At 33.7% G+C, this 17313-nt stretch overlaps 1 protein-coding gene across 1 annotated transcript; it reads right to left on the bottom strand.

The window, feature by feature from the left end:
• Positions 1–1581: 1581 nt before the first annotated feature.
• On the bottom strand, positions 1582–8578 carry LOC133791944 (uncharacterized). Its single transcript, XM_062229853.1, has 3 exons — positions 8536–8578; positions 7450–8493; positions 1582–1769 (listed from the first exon to the last, which is right to left on the bottom strand). Exons 1-2 carry the CDS (start codon positions 8576–8578, stop codon positions 7736–7738), a joined length of 801 nt encoding a protein of 266 aa, XP_062085837.1. The 3' UTR covers positions 1582–1769; positions 7450–7735.
• Between the last annotated feature and the right edge of the window lie 8735 nt (positions 8579–17313).

Genomic DNA, 17313 nt, shown 5'->3' with positions numbered 1-17313 from the left:
AACAATTTTTTATTTTTATTTTAAAAATTAAAATAAGATATTTTTGAGATATTTAAAAAAAAATCTTCCATAAATATATATATATAGGACAATTCTTTTATAGGGCTTCACTTCAAGCCCTATCGGTAGGACTTTCAGTGTTTCTCGACCTGTGAACAGTTTTCGGCGCGACTTTTTTTTATGACCGTGTATATTGTAGCTATTTAGAGCATCCTGCAAATTTTCAGAAAATTCTGAATAGTTTACAGTACCAAAAACTAGGTTCGAACATGTTGTTTTCCACGCGCATAAAAAAAATTAGTCACATGTGCAACAACATGTTTGAACCTAGTTTTCGGTACTGTAAACTATTCGAAATTTTCTGAAAATTTGCAGGATGCTCTAAATAGCTACAATATACATGGTTATAAAAAAAATCGCACCGAAAACTGTTCACGGATTGTAAATACTAAGAGTCTACCGATAGGGCTTAAAGTAAAGTCTCTATATGAGAATTCTCCATATATATATATATATATAAATATATATATATACATATGTCTTAGTAAGTGTTAACTATTAGTCCGGTCATTATTCCATTACTTTTTCTATATAAATTGGCATAATTGCTTCTATTGCTGCGTATGTGATAATAATTTTTTATTTGTAATTTTTTTTAGATTAATTATCTTATAAATTGAAATTATAACATAATTATATGATATTAAATATTATAAATATTAAAAGATATAAGAATATTATTAATAATTATAGAAAATATTTAAAATGAATAAAAAATATTTAAAAATATAATATTTAAATGATATAGAGAAATGTAATAGAAAAATTGATGGATAATATAATGTAAAAATTAGAGGTAAAATAGAAAAATATGTGTTTTGGTTAGGTATTTTAATAAATAGAATAGAGCACTAATTGTGAATGTTTTAAGGAGAGCACTTCTTATTTAAGTATTTGTTTTGAGTAGTTGAGTTGTTTTGGAAAGTGTAGATAGACTTAGGATAGAGGTGATATTAAACTCTTATTTACAAAAGGGTTCACTTTATCTTTAAAATACATGTGGGGTCATACAAATTATTAACTTTAACTCCTTAAAATTTGAACAAAACATATAAAGAGTTTTAGATTCTCATTCTCACTCTTACTTTACCCCATGCCAAACAAACTCAAAGGTAAGTGTGTTGTTTCGATTCATCATTTCTATTATTAGTGGAAGCAAATTGTCAATAACAATGATATATACAAATAAATGTGGATTCAATCAATCAAATTAAATAGCAAAAAAAAAAAATTGACAACTTGATCAATTTCTTAAACTTTTATTTGTACTACTCGTATACTTTAGAGGCAAAGGAAGATTCTGCTACATTTTTCTTGCTTCTCCACTAAAATAATGTAATAAAGAAATTTCAAAGTGGATGCAAGGTATCTTTGTAACACTCACACTTATTTTAGTTAAAATCATATTTGAAGTGTTACGTTTTAAAACTATATCATAATTTATTACTGCGGAAGTCTGGACATTTTTTTTTTTTAACTTGAAAACTTATTTCATATTATTTACATTAAACATAAAGTGTGTCTCAAACATATTATATATAAGTATTAAATAACCCAATTTATTTTCAAAACATAACTTCACACTTTATTACAAACATTTCACTGATAACTGAAATAACCCACAAAAGGTCGATATGTTCATATGTACAAATCAGGGTCAGGACCATGCTTCAGTTCTCCTCATGTCATTCACACATTTCTTTCTCTACCTGCAACACAAGACAACTGTGAGCTTAAAGCTCAGTAAGCATAGTAATGCATGCAATGCTAATGATTATCCAATATCAATGGACATACACAACTTCTTTTTAAATTTTGGGCCCCTTAATATTGTGCACACTGTTTGAATTGGTCAATGCCTGCAGGGCTTGTTACACATACAATATAAAATCTCATGGGTTCTCCTCCGGCTAGCCATCACCACAGTAGGGCACATTATAAACCTTATTCCATCGTTTCCCCGTCGGGCTCAAGAGTTAAGGCGGCCACACACTGTGGTGTCAATACATATAACAATAACTCATATGGAGGAGAAATAAAAACGGAAACATGGCAAACAATATAATTGGTTCACTAAAACCTAGCCCAAATTATTGGGCAGCCACTACAAGCCTACTATAAGCCTCCGTTTACACTTATTAACACTTTCATTTGCCTTTTCAAAATAGTGGCACTGAACTTAAACTTCTTATTACAACTTTCTTTTATGTTGCACAAAACTTACAAAGGCATCATATGATTAATCATCATAATATCATGCATGGTCTTATATCATATAATAATTTACCATATCACTATTATGCCATGCATACAAATTTATGATGAAGTGTCAATGTATGTTAATACCACTTACTCACAAATATTCATATAATGCATACTTTCACATAACATGTAATTCTTGTGTTGCAGTTGAGTACTTTACTTACCTTCTGTCCAAAATATAATTCACCGTGTAACAAGTGGTGTCTTAGGTATTGATGTGCTTATCCTGACAATGGCATGGATTTCTCATCATAATGATGGCAGTAATACATTGAACTCTCATTTAAAAAAATACCCATAAAACATCATATCAAATTTCATACCCAAAACATGCCTAAAATGCCTTAAACCACCTAGATCGAGCATTAGATTTATCTTAGACATTTGGAGAAATTTTGACAAAGTTTCCCCTTAATTTGAGCTATCCTCAAATATCAAAATTAACCAATAATCAAAATCAAATAACCTGCCATAACCATATATATCCCAAATACCAACATAATTCATCATAAAGTTATCATATACCGATTTTGATAAAATTCAAATTTCCTAGATCATCACCTAAATTAAATGAGTCTCCACATCTATTCAAACATTTATAAACATATATACTCTATTATAAACTCAATCAAATAATCAAAAATCATCTTGTACTCCAAGAACCCCAAAAACCTCATAAAACACAAAATTTCACTTACCGAGCAACTTTTCGGCGAAAACAATCTCTTCAAGCTTTTCTAAACCTCAAACCACTTGGAAACCCCAAGAAATATCTTAAAAAGGATAAAACACCATATATAAGCTTTTAGAAAAATTCAAAACTTCCAAGTACAATAACTTACCATAAAAAGGCTAGAACTAAGCTTAATCTACTTCTTTGGCTTTGCTTTCACTTGGATCTCCTTAGAATTTCTTCAAACCAGCCAAGAAATGGTTTTTCGTTTTCTTTTCTCTCTGTTTTTCAGAGTAATGGTCGTGCAAAGTGATAAGGTTGATGAAAATTCCTTATTTTCAATGATTTAGCCTTATTGTATCAAAATTTGACACCTTTCATCTCATCATTTCACCTTTTGACTTATGAAAACCTTATCACTTCAATAATTTCGACTTAATCATCTGCTAGGCCTATTATCCTTATGTGTAAAACACTCACACCAAACCTTAGGTCCATATGACTTCATACCCAATAGTTATGCTTACCCGATCGAGCGTAGCGCACTTATGCTAAGCTCGTTTTGACTTTGCATCAATACCACTGATTATGTATACCTCCCATCAAGAATTGATATAATGGTTCTAAAACCATTTTTACATCATTAATGAGACCTTAATCATACCTCGATTACATTTGGTAAATCCATAAATACTCAATTTTACACCGAAATACTAGTAATCGACATTGTATTATTTTTCACTACTTAACCTATTTTGTCTTCTATATCTCACTTTCATCGCTTAATTCCATGCCTTGTCCATATTTTTCATACTTTCTTATATCTTGAGCACATCAAACACCCATAAAAGACAACTCAAATGCCACAAGGTTAATAATATTGAGCATACATATAGACATCACATACACAACTTTTATACTTATACATGAAAACACTTATAAGAATATGCATATGCTCAAATTATACATATTGTATGATATGTAATGCAATGTAATCATGTGATTATTGGCTATATTATATCAAAATAATGTGGGTGCTACAATCCTCTACACCTTATAAAAATTTCGTCCTCGAAATTTCTCTTACCCAAATAGCTCTGGGTATTTAGATCTCATTTCATCTTCCCGTTCCCATGTCATTTCCTCAATGTTTGAACTTCTCCACAAGACCTTAACCAGTGAAATCTTCTTATTTCTCAACTCTTTCTCTTTTCTGTCAAGAATTTTCACTGGTTTTTCTTCATATGTTAGGTCTTGTTCAACTTCTATTGGCTCGTAGTTTAGCACATGTGAAGGATTTGGCACGTATTTTCTCAATAATGAGACATGAAAAACATCGTGGACATTTGACAGTGATGGCGGTAATGCCAGTCTATAGGCTACCTTTCCCACCTTTTCTAATACTTCAAAAGGTCCAATAAATCTTGGGCTTAACTTCCCTTTCTTTCCAAACCTCATTGCTCCTTTCATAGGGGCAATTTTTAGAAATACCTTGTCCCCAATGTTGAACTCCACATCTCTTCGCTTTCGATCAGCGTAACTCTTTTGCCTACTCTGAGCAGTTAACATTCTTTTTCTTATCTTCTCTACTGCTTCAGTTGTCCTTCTGACCAGATCTGGACCAAGATACTTTCTTTCTCCCATTTCATCCCAATGAATTGGTGATCTGCATTTTCTGCCATATAATATTTCATACGGTGCTACACCAATCGTTGCATGAAAGCTATTGTTATAAGAAAACTCTATCAGACACAAATACTTCTCCCATGATCCTTGAAAATCTAGGACACAAGCTCGAAGCATATCTTCAAGAGTTTGAATGGTCCTTTCAGATTGTCCATCAGATTGGGGGTGATATGCCGTAGTAAACTTCAATTTTGTGCCCAATGCTCTCTGCAAACTTTCCCAAAACAATGAAGTAAATCGAGCATCTCGGTCTGAAATTATAGATACTGGCACTCCATGAAGTCTAACAATCTCTTGAACATATAATTCAGCCCACTGATCCATAGTATAAGTCATGCGTACCGGAAGAAAGTGTGCTGATTTGGTATATCGGTCTACTATAACCCAAATAGCATCATGCTGTTTAGAAGTCTTTGGCAATCCAACTACAAAATCCATAGTAATCTCTTCCCATTTCCACTCTGGTATCCGTATTGGTTGTAGTAAACCAGCAGGTTTCTGATGTTCAGCTTTCACTTGTTGACAAGTTAAACACTTGGCTACAAACTCGACCACATCCTTTCTCATGTTGGGCCACCAGTAGTGTCTTTTCAAGTCATTAAACATCTTGGTCGTCCCCGGATGCACTGAATACAAGGTATTGTGAGCTTCGGTAAGGATTTCTCTCTTCAACTCCTCATTATTAGGGACACAAAATCTTTCCTTGAACTTTAGCATCCCATTACATGACACACTAAACTCATTGACCTTCCCACTTTCCAATTCACCTTTTTGTTCCACCAAGTAAGGATCCTCACATTGACCTTGTTTGATTCTCTCTAACAAGGTAGACTGAATAGTCATTACTGATAATCTTCCTGTGATTACCTCAATCTCCGCTCTGCACATGTCCTCCTGAAGTGGTCTTGTCAATTTCCTCAAAAATGACACATTACCATGAGATTTTCTACTCAGTGCGTCTGCAACTACATTTGCTTTTCCAAGATGATAAAGTATTTGACAATCATAATCTTTCACTAGCTCCAACCATCTCCTTTGTCTCATATTTAATTCCTTCTGAGTGAAGAAATACTTGAGACTTTTATGATCGGTATATATTTCGCATTTCTCACCATACAGATAATGTCTCCAAATCTTTAGTGCAAAAATAATTGCTGCCAACTCCAGATCATGTGTTGGATACTTCTGTTCATAGTCCTTCAATTGTCTAGAAGCATAAGCTATGACTTTTCCATTCTGCATCAACACACACCCTAAACCTTGCTTTGAAGCATCACTATAAATCACAAGTCCTCCTGATCCAGATGGAATAGTAAGTATTGGTGCAGAAACCAATCTTTGCTTCAAATCTTGAAAACTTTTCTCACAAGCTTCAGTCCATTCAAACTTATGATTCTTCCTCGTGAGTTGTGTCAATGGCATTGCTATCTTGAAAAATCCTTCAACAAATCTTCGGTAATAGCCTAATAATCCCAGAAAACTCCTTACTTCTGAAACATTTGTTGGTCTATTCCACTTACTAACAACTTCAATCTTTGATGGATCCATCGAAATACCATCTTTTGAGACTATATGGCCCAAAAATGCCACCTTCTCTAGCCAAAATTCACATTTCTTAAATTTGGCATAGCGTTGTTTTTCTTTTAATTTCTCCAACGTCAACCTCAAATGTTCCTCATGTTCTTCTTGGGATCGAGAATACACCAAGATATCATCAATAAACACTATTACAAACTTATCAAGGTAGTCCTTAAACACCCTGTTCATCAAGTCCATGAATGCAGCTGGAGCATTAGTTAATCCAAATGGCATCACAAGGAACTCATAATGGCCATACCGAGTTCGAAATGCGGTCTTTGGTACATCCTCTTCTCTAATCTTTAATTGATGATACCCAGATCTCAAATCAATCTTTGAAAACACTCCTCTTCCTTGTAATTGATCAAAAAGATCATCAATTCTAGGAAGTGGATACTTATTCTTGACTGTCAACTTATTCAATTCTCTATAATCAATACACATTCGCATTGTCCCATCCTTTTTCTTCACAAATAGCACCGGAGCTCCCCATGGTGAAAAACTAGGCCTGATAAACTTTTTATCCAGGAGTTCTTGCAACTGTATCTTTAATTCCTTTAGTTCTGCTGGTGCCATTCTATAAGGTGCCTTGGACACAGGGGCTATACCAGGAAGTAGCTCGATCACAAATTCAATTTCTCTATCTGGAGGCAATCCCGGTAAATCTTCTGGAAATACTTCTAAGAAATCTCTAACTACCGGTACATCTTCCGGTTTTAACTTTTGCTCCTTATACGTGTCAACCACACTGGCGAGATAACCCACACATCCACTTTCCAACAGTCGCCTGGCCTTCATAACAGAAATTAATGGAATGCAACTTTTTGATGTCGCTCCAGTAAACATGAACTCATCTTCCTCCGAAGGCTTAAATATCACTGTTTTCCTTCTACAATCAATAGTGGCATTATACTTTGAAAGCCAATCCATACCCAAAATCACTTCATAATCATGCATCTCTAACATTATTATATCAGCATATAATTCCCTACCATCAATGCCTATAGGAACCCCCCTCAACCAATGAGTAGAATACAAAATCTCTCCAAATGGTAACATTGTACTAAAAACTTCTGACAATTTTTCACACGATCTACCCAACATTTTTACATATGTCAATGATGCAAATGAATGCGTGGCACCTGAATCTATTAATGCATGAGTGAGAATACCAGATGCAAAAATATCACCTAACACAACAGAGTTGTTGGTATCAGCATCAGCCTGAGTAATCGTGAACACCCTAGCATTTGTCCTTTGAGGTTCATCCTTCATTTGTTGGTTCTTCATCAATGGACAATCTTTGATAAAATGATCCCCCTTGCCACATTTGAAGCAGCTCTTAGTTAGAAGCCTGCACTCCCCGAAATGATTCTTTCCACAAGTTTGACATCGTGGCATTTGTTGGAATCCAGATTGCCTGTTTTTCTGACCTCCTTTAAATTTCTTATTATGTCCTTGTCTAAATTGGAAATTCTAGGCCCCTCTTTTGTTGTCATTGTGAAAGCGACTTTGTTCTTTGTTGAATGGAGTGTCTCTACGAGGCATGCTAGTAGCAACTTTAGCTTTTGTTATCTTTTCTTCTCTGTGTTCAGCTCTCAAAGCTTTCTCCACAGCCTGAGCATAAGAAAGAGGCCCTGTACGTCCCATATCCACATCTCTAGCCAATTCTGGTTGCAGACCCTCCAGGAAGCGATTCACTCTACTAGTTTCAGTGTTAACCAAGTCTGGTGCAAACTTGGTTAACCGGTCAAATGTCCTTGCGTACTCAGCCACTGAAAGATTCCCTTGTTGTAATCTAGTGAACTCACTTACTTTAGCAGTCAACACAGCTTCATTATAAAACTTTTCATTGAAGACCAGTTCAAATTCTGCCCAAGTCATCTGATTCACTTCTCTAGTCTGCTTAACCACTTCCCACCAGATCTTAGCATCCTTTTTCAGTGTATGTGCAGCACAAGAAACATTTTCCCTGTCACTTAGTTGCATGAACTCAAAGATGTCTTCTAAAGAACTCTTCCAGTCTTGTGCGTCAAGTGGGTCAGTGCTACCTTCAGATACTGGTGGGCGTTGTTTTCGGAACCGTTCATATAGTGGTTCCATGGGGTGCACTACAGGTGGAGCTTGTGGAGGTGGAGCTTGTGGAGGTGTTGGAGTTTCAGTAGGTGGTGTTGGTGCTTGCCTTTGTCGTTGTTCTGCTAACAACTTCTCAATTTGTTCAGCCTGTCTATTCACTACCGCTCAAAGTTGAGCCATTTCTTGTTCATATTTATTACTGCAAGAGCCTTCAGTAGCCCCCATTCCATGTTCACGATCCATCTGTGTTATTATATATCTTTTAAGACAAAATGTCCATAGCTTATGTCATTTAGCCAATAATGCACATGAGGCATGCAACAAGCACATAATAAATGCACACATAAAACTTACAGGTGAACTGAGCATTATCCTTTCCTCAATGTGTACATATGAACGGTCTACAAGAACATTTTAACCATAGCGCTCTGACACCAACTTGTAACACCCTCACTTATTTTAGTTAAAACCATATTTGAGGTGTTACGTTTTAAAACTATATCATAATTTATTACTGCGGAAGTCTGGACATTTTTTTTTTGTAACTTGAAAACTTATTTCACATTATTTACATTAAACATAAAGTGTGTCTCAAACATATTATACATAAGTATTAAATAACCCAATTTATTTTCAAAACATAACTTCACACTTTATTACAAACATTTCACTAATAACTGAAATAACCCACAAAAGGTCGATATGTTCATATGTACAAATCAGAGTCAGGACCATGCTTCAGTTCTCCTCATGTCATTCACACATTTCTTTCTCTACCTACAACACAAGACAACTGTGAGCCTAAAACTCAGTAAGCAAAGTAATGCATGCAATGCTAATGATTACCCAATATCAATGGACATACACAACTTCTTTTTAAATTTTGGGCCCCTTAATAATGTGCACACTGTTTGAATTGGTCAATGCTTGCAGGGCTTGTTACACATACAATATAAAATCTCATGGGTTCTCCTCCGGCTAGCCATCACCACAGTAGGGCACATTATAAACCTTATTCCATCGTTTCCCCGTCGGGCTCAAGAGTTAAGGCGGCCACACACTGTGGTGTCAATACATATAACAATAACTCATATGGAGGAGAAATAAAAACGGAAACATGGCAAACAATATAATTGGTTCACTAAAACCTAGCCCAAATTATTGGGCAGCCACTATAAGCCTACTATAGGCCTCCGTTTACACTTATTAACACTTTCATTTGTCTTTTCAAAACAGTGGCACTGAACTTAAACTTCTTATTACAACTTTCTTTTATGTTGCACAAAACTTACAAAGGCATCATATGATTAATCATCATAATATCATGCATGGTCTTATATCATATAATAATTTACCATATCACTATTATGCCATGCATACAAATTTATGATGAAGTGTCAATGTATGTTAATACCACTTACTCACAAATATTCATATAATGCATACTTTCACATAACATGTAATTCTTGTGTTGCAGTTGAGTACTTTACTTACCTTCTGTCCAAAATATAATTCACCGTATAACAAGTGGTGTCTTAGGTATTGATGTGCTTATCCTGACAATGGCATGGATTTCTCATCATAATGATGGTAGTAATACATTGAACTCTCATTTAAAAAAAATACCCATAAAACATCATATCAAATTTCATACCCAAAACATGCCTAAAATGTCTTAAACCACCTAGATCGAGCATTAGACTTATCTTAGACATTTGGAGAAATTTTGACAGAGTTTCCCCTTAATTTGAGCTATCCTCAAATATCAAAATCAACCAATAATCAACATCAAATAACCTGCCATAACCATATATATCCCAAATACCAACATAATTCATCATAAAGTTATCATATACCGATTTTGATAAAATTCCAATTTCCTAGATCATCACCTAAATTAAATGAGTCTCCACATCTATTCAAACATTTATAAACATATATACTCTCTTATAAACTCAATCAAATAATAAAAAATCATCTTGTACTCCAAGAACCCCAAAAACCTCATAAAACACAAAATTTCACTTACCGAGCAAATTTTCGGGGAAAACAATCTCTTCAATCTTTTCTAAACCTCAAACCACTTGGAAACCCCAAGAAATATCTTAAAAAGGATAAAACACCATATATAAGCTTTCAGAAAAATTCAAAAAACATGGTTTAACTTCCAAGTACAAGAACTTACCATAAAAAGGCTAGAACTAAGCTTAATCTACTTCTTTGGCTTTGCTTTCACTTGGATCTCCTTAGAATTTCTTCAAACCAGCCACGAAATGGTTCTTCATTTTCTTTTCTCTCTGTTTTTCAGAGTAATGGTCGTGCAAAGTGATAAGGTTGATGAAAATTCCTTATTTTCAATGATTTAGCCTTATTGTATCAAAATTTTACACCTTTCATCTCATCATTTCACCTTTTGACTTATGAAAACTTTATCACTTCAATAATTTCGACTTAATCATCTGCTAGGCCTATTATCCTTATGTGTAAAACACTCATACCAAACCTTAGGTCCATATGACTTCATACCCAATAGTTATGCTTACCCGATCGAGCGTAGCGCACTTATGCTAAGCTCGTTTTGACTTTGCATCAATACCACTGATTATGTATACCTCCCATCAAGAATTGATATAATGGTTCTAAAACCATTTTTACATCATCAATGAGACCTTAATCATGCCTCGATTACACTGAAATACTAGTAATCGACATTGTACTATTTTTCACTACTTAACCTATTTTGCCTTCTATATCTCACTTTCATCACTTAATTCCATGCCTTGTCCATATTTTTCATACTTTCTTATATCTTGATCACATCAAACACCCATAAAAGACAACTCAAATGCCACAAGGTTAATAATATTGAGCATACATATAGACATCACATACACAACTTTTATACTTATACATGAAAACACTTATAAGAATATGCATATGCTCAAATTATACATATTGTATGATATGTAATGCAATGCAATCATGTGATATTGGCTATATTATATCAAAATAATGTGGGTGCTACAATCTTGATAATAGCTGATCACTTGTCAAATCTACCTATTTTAAATAGTATTTTATAAAATAAAAACAAAGTAAATTATATTTTTAGTGTACTTATTTTATACTTCTTTCTAAAAATTTATATTTTTTAAAAATTGTTATGTTAGTAATTATATTATTATTTTATTAAATAATGGGATATTTTAAATTTAAATTTATTAAGTGATAATATATTTTTGTTATCACACTATGTTAAAATATTGAAAATGAGAATTAGACCAAATTAAGGACTTGGGTGAAAATGGATTTGGAAAATTTACATCGTTTACTGAATTAAGGACTTCGGTGAAAATGATTAAATTATTCACAATAATAATGTGTACAATTGCATTTACAATTGTAATACTTTTTTTAAACCGTATATAAATTTATTTTTTCTTATATTCTCTCCTTTCTCTATCTATCCACGGTTCAATAATGTTTTCACTTTTTTTTTTTTAACGTTTCTTTATTTCTCTCTCTTCTTCTTAATTTTAAAAAACTTTTCTGGCTACACCGCTAGTTGGTTGGGGTTAAAAGTGGTACTATCGTGGCCTACTTTTCAAAGTTATCTTTTTTATATGTGAGAATCATATGTTTTTCTGTCATTACTGAATAAGATGACCAGAATAAAAAGCAACATTTTAGTTTCTTTTTCATATTTTGTTTACAAAAAAATAACTAAACTTTAAACTTAAACAAAATTTAATATACCAAAATTTGTATTCTTATTTTATATTTAAAAGATATCATATGATATTCTAAATTACTTTAAAGCTATTTTAGAAACATTTCAGGTAACTTTTTTGAATGGGAAAATACAAGTTTGGCCCCTGTATTTTTCCTAAATATGTGATCGGCCCATGTGTTTTGTTAAATGACAATTCAGACCCTCTGTTTTTATGAAATGGATCAAAATAGTACTTTATACCCAATTTTGATAAAAACATATCAAATATAATGTCTCATTCTCAGCTCCTTTACCATTTTATTCGCTTCTCTGAACTCATCGCATAACTAATGACCAGAGAATTAATCTTATAATTGAAAATATTTTGACAAAAATCAGGTCTAGGGTACTATTTTGATCCATTGTGTAAAACTCAGGGTCCAAAATGTCATTTAACAAAACACATGGGTTGATCGCGTATTCAGAAAAAATACAATGGCAAAAATGATATTTTCCCTTTTTAAAAGAGATTTTTAGGATATTGTTTGTTAACTTTTAAATAGAACATAAGAATACTCTTTTTTTTTGGGTAACTCACTAAGTTTGTTGGTTGCTTTAAATGTGTGGCATACTCAAAAATTTAGTCATATATTAAAGGGAAAATACAAGTTTGGCCCCTGTGTTTTGCCCGAATACTCGATCGACCCCCGTCTTTTGTTAAATGACAAATCAAACCCCGTATTTTGTAAAACGGAACAAAATAATACCATGAGCCCAGTCAACCAATTTTTAAATATGACTAAAATACCCTCAATTTTTTTTAATTAATGAGTTAAAAAAACAAATAAAAATAAGAAAATATATTTTAATAATAAAATTGTTTTATTTAAAAACTATATTCATTAAATCTTAAAAATAATTAAAACAAACTATCCCGAAAAAATTAAAAAAAACATCAATCTTTTCTTCTTCTTCTTCTTCTTCTAGATCTAATTCGGGCAGAGCATCAGAACTTTGGACGGAGACAGAGAGGAGGAAAGAGCTAGGGGTGGAGCTTCAGGCGAAGCTTGGGACAGAGCTTCAGGCGGAGGTTCTCTCTGCGACAATCTCACGGGAGTGGAGTTTCAGGCAGAGCTTCGGGTAGAGCTTCTCTCAACAACGATCTCACATGGGTGGAGCTTTAGGCCGAGCTTGGGGCAGAGCTTTAGGTGGAGCTTCTCTCGGCGACAACGGGGAAAGGGTTGGGTTGGGCAAAGGGCAAGGTGATGGGTTGGAGAGGAGGTTGGATAATGGAAAAGTTGGGTTTCGTTCTTAGTGGTCGAAGCTAGAGGCTACAAGATCTGAGTTTGTGAGTGTTCAAAATCTTTTTTTTTTCTTTTTCTTTTGGTTGAACAGATTGTTGTTGCATCTGAGTTTTTTAATCTCATTTGGTTTATGAATCTGAGCAGAGTTCATTGGTTTTGAAGTTTATTTTTGGTGTTTTATGATTTGGATTTTGAAAAGAAAATGAAGAAGCATTGGTGTTATTGAAAGGAAGAACAAAGAACATGAATAAGATATGGGTTTTGAACAGAAACAAAGAACATGAACATCTTCACCTCAGCTTGCTCAAATAGATTTGAGTTTTATTTTTATTTTTAATTATTTGGGTAAAATCAGATCTGAGGTATGAGATTTTGCATCTTTTGGTTGTGATTTGGTGGTGATGAAGAAGAGATGACCACTGATAGATCTGGGTTTTTTTAATCTAAAATTTTGTTTGTGTTTTGTGTTGTTATTTGGTTCTGATAATGAGAAGATGAACATATTTATAATTTTGGTTTTGTTTGATTTAGTTTTTGTTTTTTACTTTGTTTAATTTTTTTTAGTTTTTTTTAGATAAATAGGTTTTTTTTTAATTAAATTAAAAATATTTACGTTTTTTATATTATTTCATTTAGGGCAAATACTATTTTGGACCCTATGTTTTGCAATAGTTACTGATCAGACATTTGTTTTGTTAAATAACAATTCAAACCATGTATTTTACAAAATGGAACAAAATAGTACCATATACCCAACTTTGGTAAAAAAAAAATTCAAATATAATATTTTATTTTCAGCTCATCTACCATTTTCCTTGCTTCTTTGAACTCATCGCATTACTAACGGCTGATAATTGATCTTATAATTGAATTTTTTTAACCAAAATTAGGTATAAGGTACTCTTTTGTTCCATTTTGCAAAACGTGGGGTCCGAAGTGTCATTTAACAAAAACAGGGGTCAATCGGTAACTTTTGCAAAATACAGGGTCCAAAATGGTATTTACCCTTTAATTTATTTTATTTTAAATTAAATTTATATTTATTTGAAAATATATTTTTAATTCATTAATTAATAAAACTCAAGGACATTTTAGTCATATTTAAAAATTATTTGACCAAAATTGGGTCCAGGGTATCGTTTTGTTCCATTTTACAAAACACAGGGCCTCATTTGTCATTTAACAAAACACAGGAGCCGATCGAGTATTCAAGCATAACACATGAGCCAAATTGGTATTTTCCTTATATTAAAAGGTAACCAATTGGTATCTTAAATGATTTTAAAAGCAAAAAAAATGCACATTTTAAAAGTAACTACGCAGTATATTAAATAGTATCATTTTCTAATAAGCTATTTATGATAACTTGGAATTATAGGAGTAACTTTTTATACTATATGATAACTAATTAGTTTCTAAAATAGACTTTAACGCAAAAATATCTTAAATAATAAGACATGTAAATTACATGAGTGACTAAAATGGTCTATTAAAAGTTACTGTGTAGTATACTAAATTAATTTTTATTCATAAACTATATGGTAACTTATTATATTATATGACAACTCATTAGTTTTTGAAATAAGCTTGAAAGTTACCAAAATGTATCTTAAATAATAAGATATCATAGTATAACATAAAAAAAAACTAATTTGCATATTAAGATGTCTACAAATGAGTTTTAGAGGTGACCAAAATGTATTGAAATAATATGATCCAAAAATAAAGTTTTTAATAATAAAAAAAAAAAGTGACCAATTGGTATCTTATTGGTATTGTATGCAACCAAAATGTAACTTTTTACAACTTACAAAAAACAAAAAAATTCGGGAAGTGAGATTTCCCAATTTTTTTCAAAATCCGATATGCTATGCTGTCGTGACACCGATATTTGTATAAATAATTTAGTCGAAATTATTTTTGTAAATACTTTAATTTCTAGGTATTTATTTAAGAGAGATATTTAATTGTAAATACTATTATTCTAGGTAATTTCAAATCTGATATGCTATACTATTAATAATAGTATTTTTGTAAATACTATTAATAAAATTAAAACTATACTAATTTATTTAAATTTTGTAAGGTGTTCCTGCTATAAGTTAGTTAGACAAACTAACGAATCAATAAACCCAGCAATTTCTCACACGGATCTGCACAACTTACACACTCCAAATTGCATGACTTACGATCATAAAGGATAGATTGCTAAATTTATTAACTCGAAGGTTAATCTAAAAACTTATAACAGTAGTTGCCTTCAGATGTGATCTATATTGCATATTATCTCTACTTCATAAATCTCTTGTTATCCCAAAATTTGAAAATGATGATGTGGCAATAGAAATGACTAGTGGCATGGAATAGTTGGATGATCTGGCTTAGCAGCAGCCCAGTACATCAGTGAAGAGTTTTGACTGCTTGAGAGGTGTCATGTCCAAGCCAAGTGCACCCGAGGAGAGTACTTGGGCTAGGGTGTGTCCGGTCGGACTTTGGTCCGAGGAGCACTCCAAAGGCATGGTCGGACTTTGGTCCGAGGAGAGCCCAAGGGTGTGGTCGGACCTTGGTCCGAGGAGAGCCCAAGGTGTGGTCGGACTTTGATCCGAGGAGAGCCCAAGGGTGTGGTCGGACCTTGGTCCGAGGAAAGCCCAAGGTGTGGTCGGACCTTGGTCCGAGGAGAGCCCAAGGTGTGGTCAGACTTTGGTCCGAGGAGAGCCCAAGAGTGTGGTCGGACCTTAGTCCAAGGAGAGCCCAAGGTGTGGTCGGACTTTGGTCCGAGGAGCAGTCTAAGGGCGTGGTCGGACGCATGTCCGAGGAGAGATAAAGGACTGGTCCTTATGCATATGTCCAGTAAGTGCATGGTTGTCCAAATCTCTAAGTGGATTAGGCTATTACCAACTGATTGGGGCTGAACCACTATAAAAATTGCGTGTGTTCTTTATTTTCTTTATTAAACTGGCTGTGTCGTTTGAATTCTCTTGAAGGTTTGTCGTTTTTGACGTTCTCACGTCGTTGGCTAAAAACGCAGTCAACATCTCTGAAGGAAGGATTTAGAATAACATTTTTGTTAATATACACTCTGGTATTTTATTGCATCGTAATTCTCTGACTTACACAAGGAGGGATGATGGTCTTATATAGCCACATACTCCAACATACAAACTTAACCAAACTTAACCCATCCTAGTCAAAACCAACCATAGTTGGGATAGGATAAGGGATAAGATTCCCTAGACAAGATAAGGGATAGGATTCCCCGACAAAGACAAAAGCATAGATAAGGGATAAGATTCCCCGACAAAAGTAAAAGGCTAAACAACAAAAACTTATGGCTAAAATACACAATAATTATTTAAATATTGTCTCATGGCTGGTTTCATAGTCAGAGTCATATGTTGGGTCTTCATGAAGTGGGTTCCATCTTGTCGGTTCGTCATCCTGATCACTGCCAGCTGGAGGACAGGCGTCGTATTCTGTGTACATCACGTTCCATTCTTCTCCTGTGTAATGGAAGAGATAGGGGTCTTGCATATTCGTAGTGTCAGCATGTGGGTTTTGTGAATCTTCGAAGTAATCATTTTTTTGCAAAACTACCCCTTCAGTATCGGTCAATTTGTACAGTGACAGATATTTTTGCTCTAATGTTTCTTCGAGTTTGGTGGCTTGATCTGTTTCATTTTTTGAGATATGGAAAGCTTCAAGGGCCCTTGTTATTTTGTGAGTATAGTCAGAAGGGAATGTCACCCAAGGAACATCTTCTTCTAGCTTCGGCCATAATTCAGGAGGTATAATCTGGTTTTGACCTACTGAGGGTATAATTGTAAATTTGAGTCTGTGTGATTGAGACCACATTATTATGTGGATATATTTGGGTTACTCGACGCAAGGCGATCCTGGTGAGCAAGTTAGCGGAAAAGTCACAACGGGGTAAAATACCCGGCTCGAGGTGAGCTTAGGGGTAT

Source organism: Humulus lupulus, chromosome 7 (genome assembly GCF_963169125.1).
Source record: "Humulus lupulus chromosome 7, drHumLupu1.1, whole genome shotgun sequence".
Lineage (NCBI taxonomy): Eukaryota > Viridiplantae > Streptophyta > Magnoliopsida > Rosales > Cannabaceae > Humulus > Humulus lupulus.
Note: the sequence above shows the minus strand (reverse complement) of the source record. Positions and strands in the feature narration are given on the sequence as shown.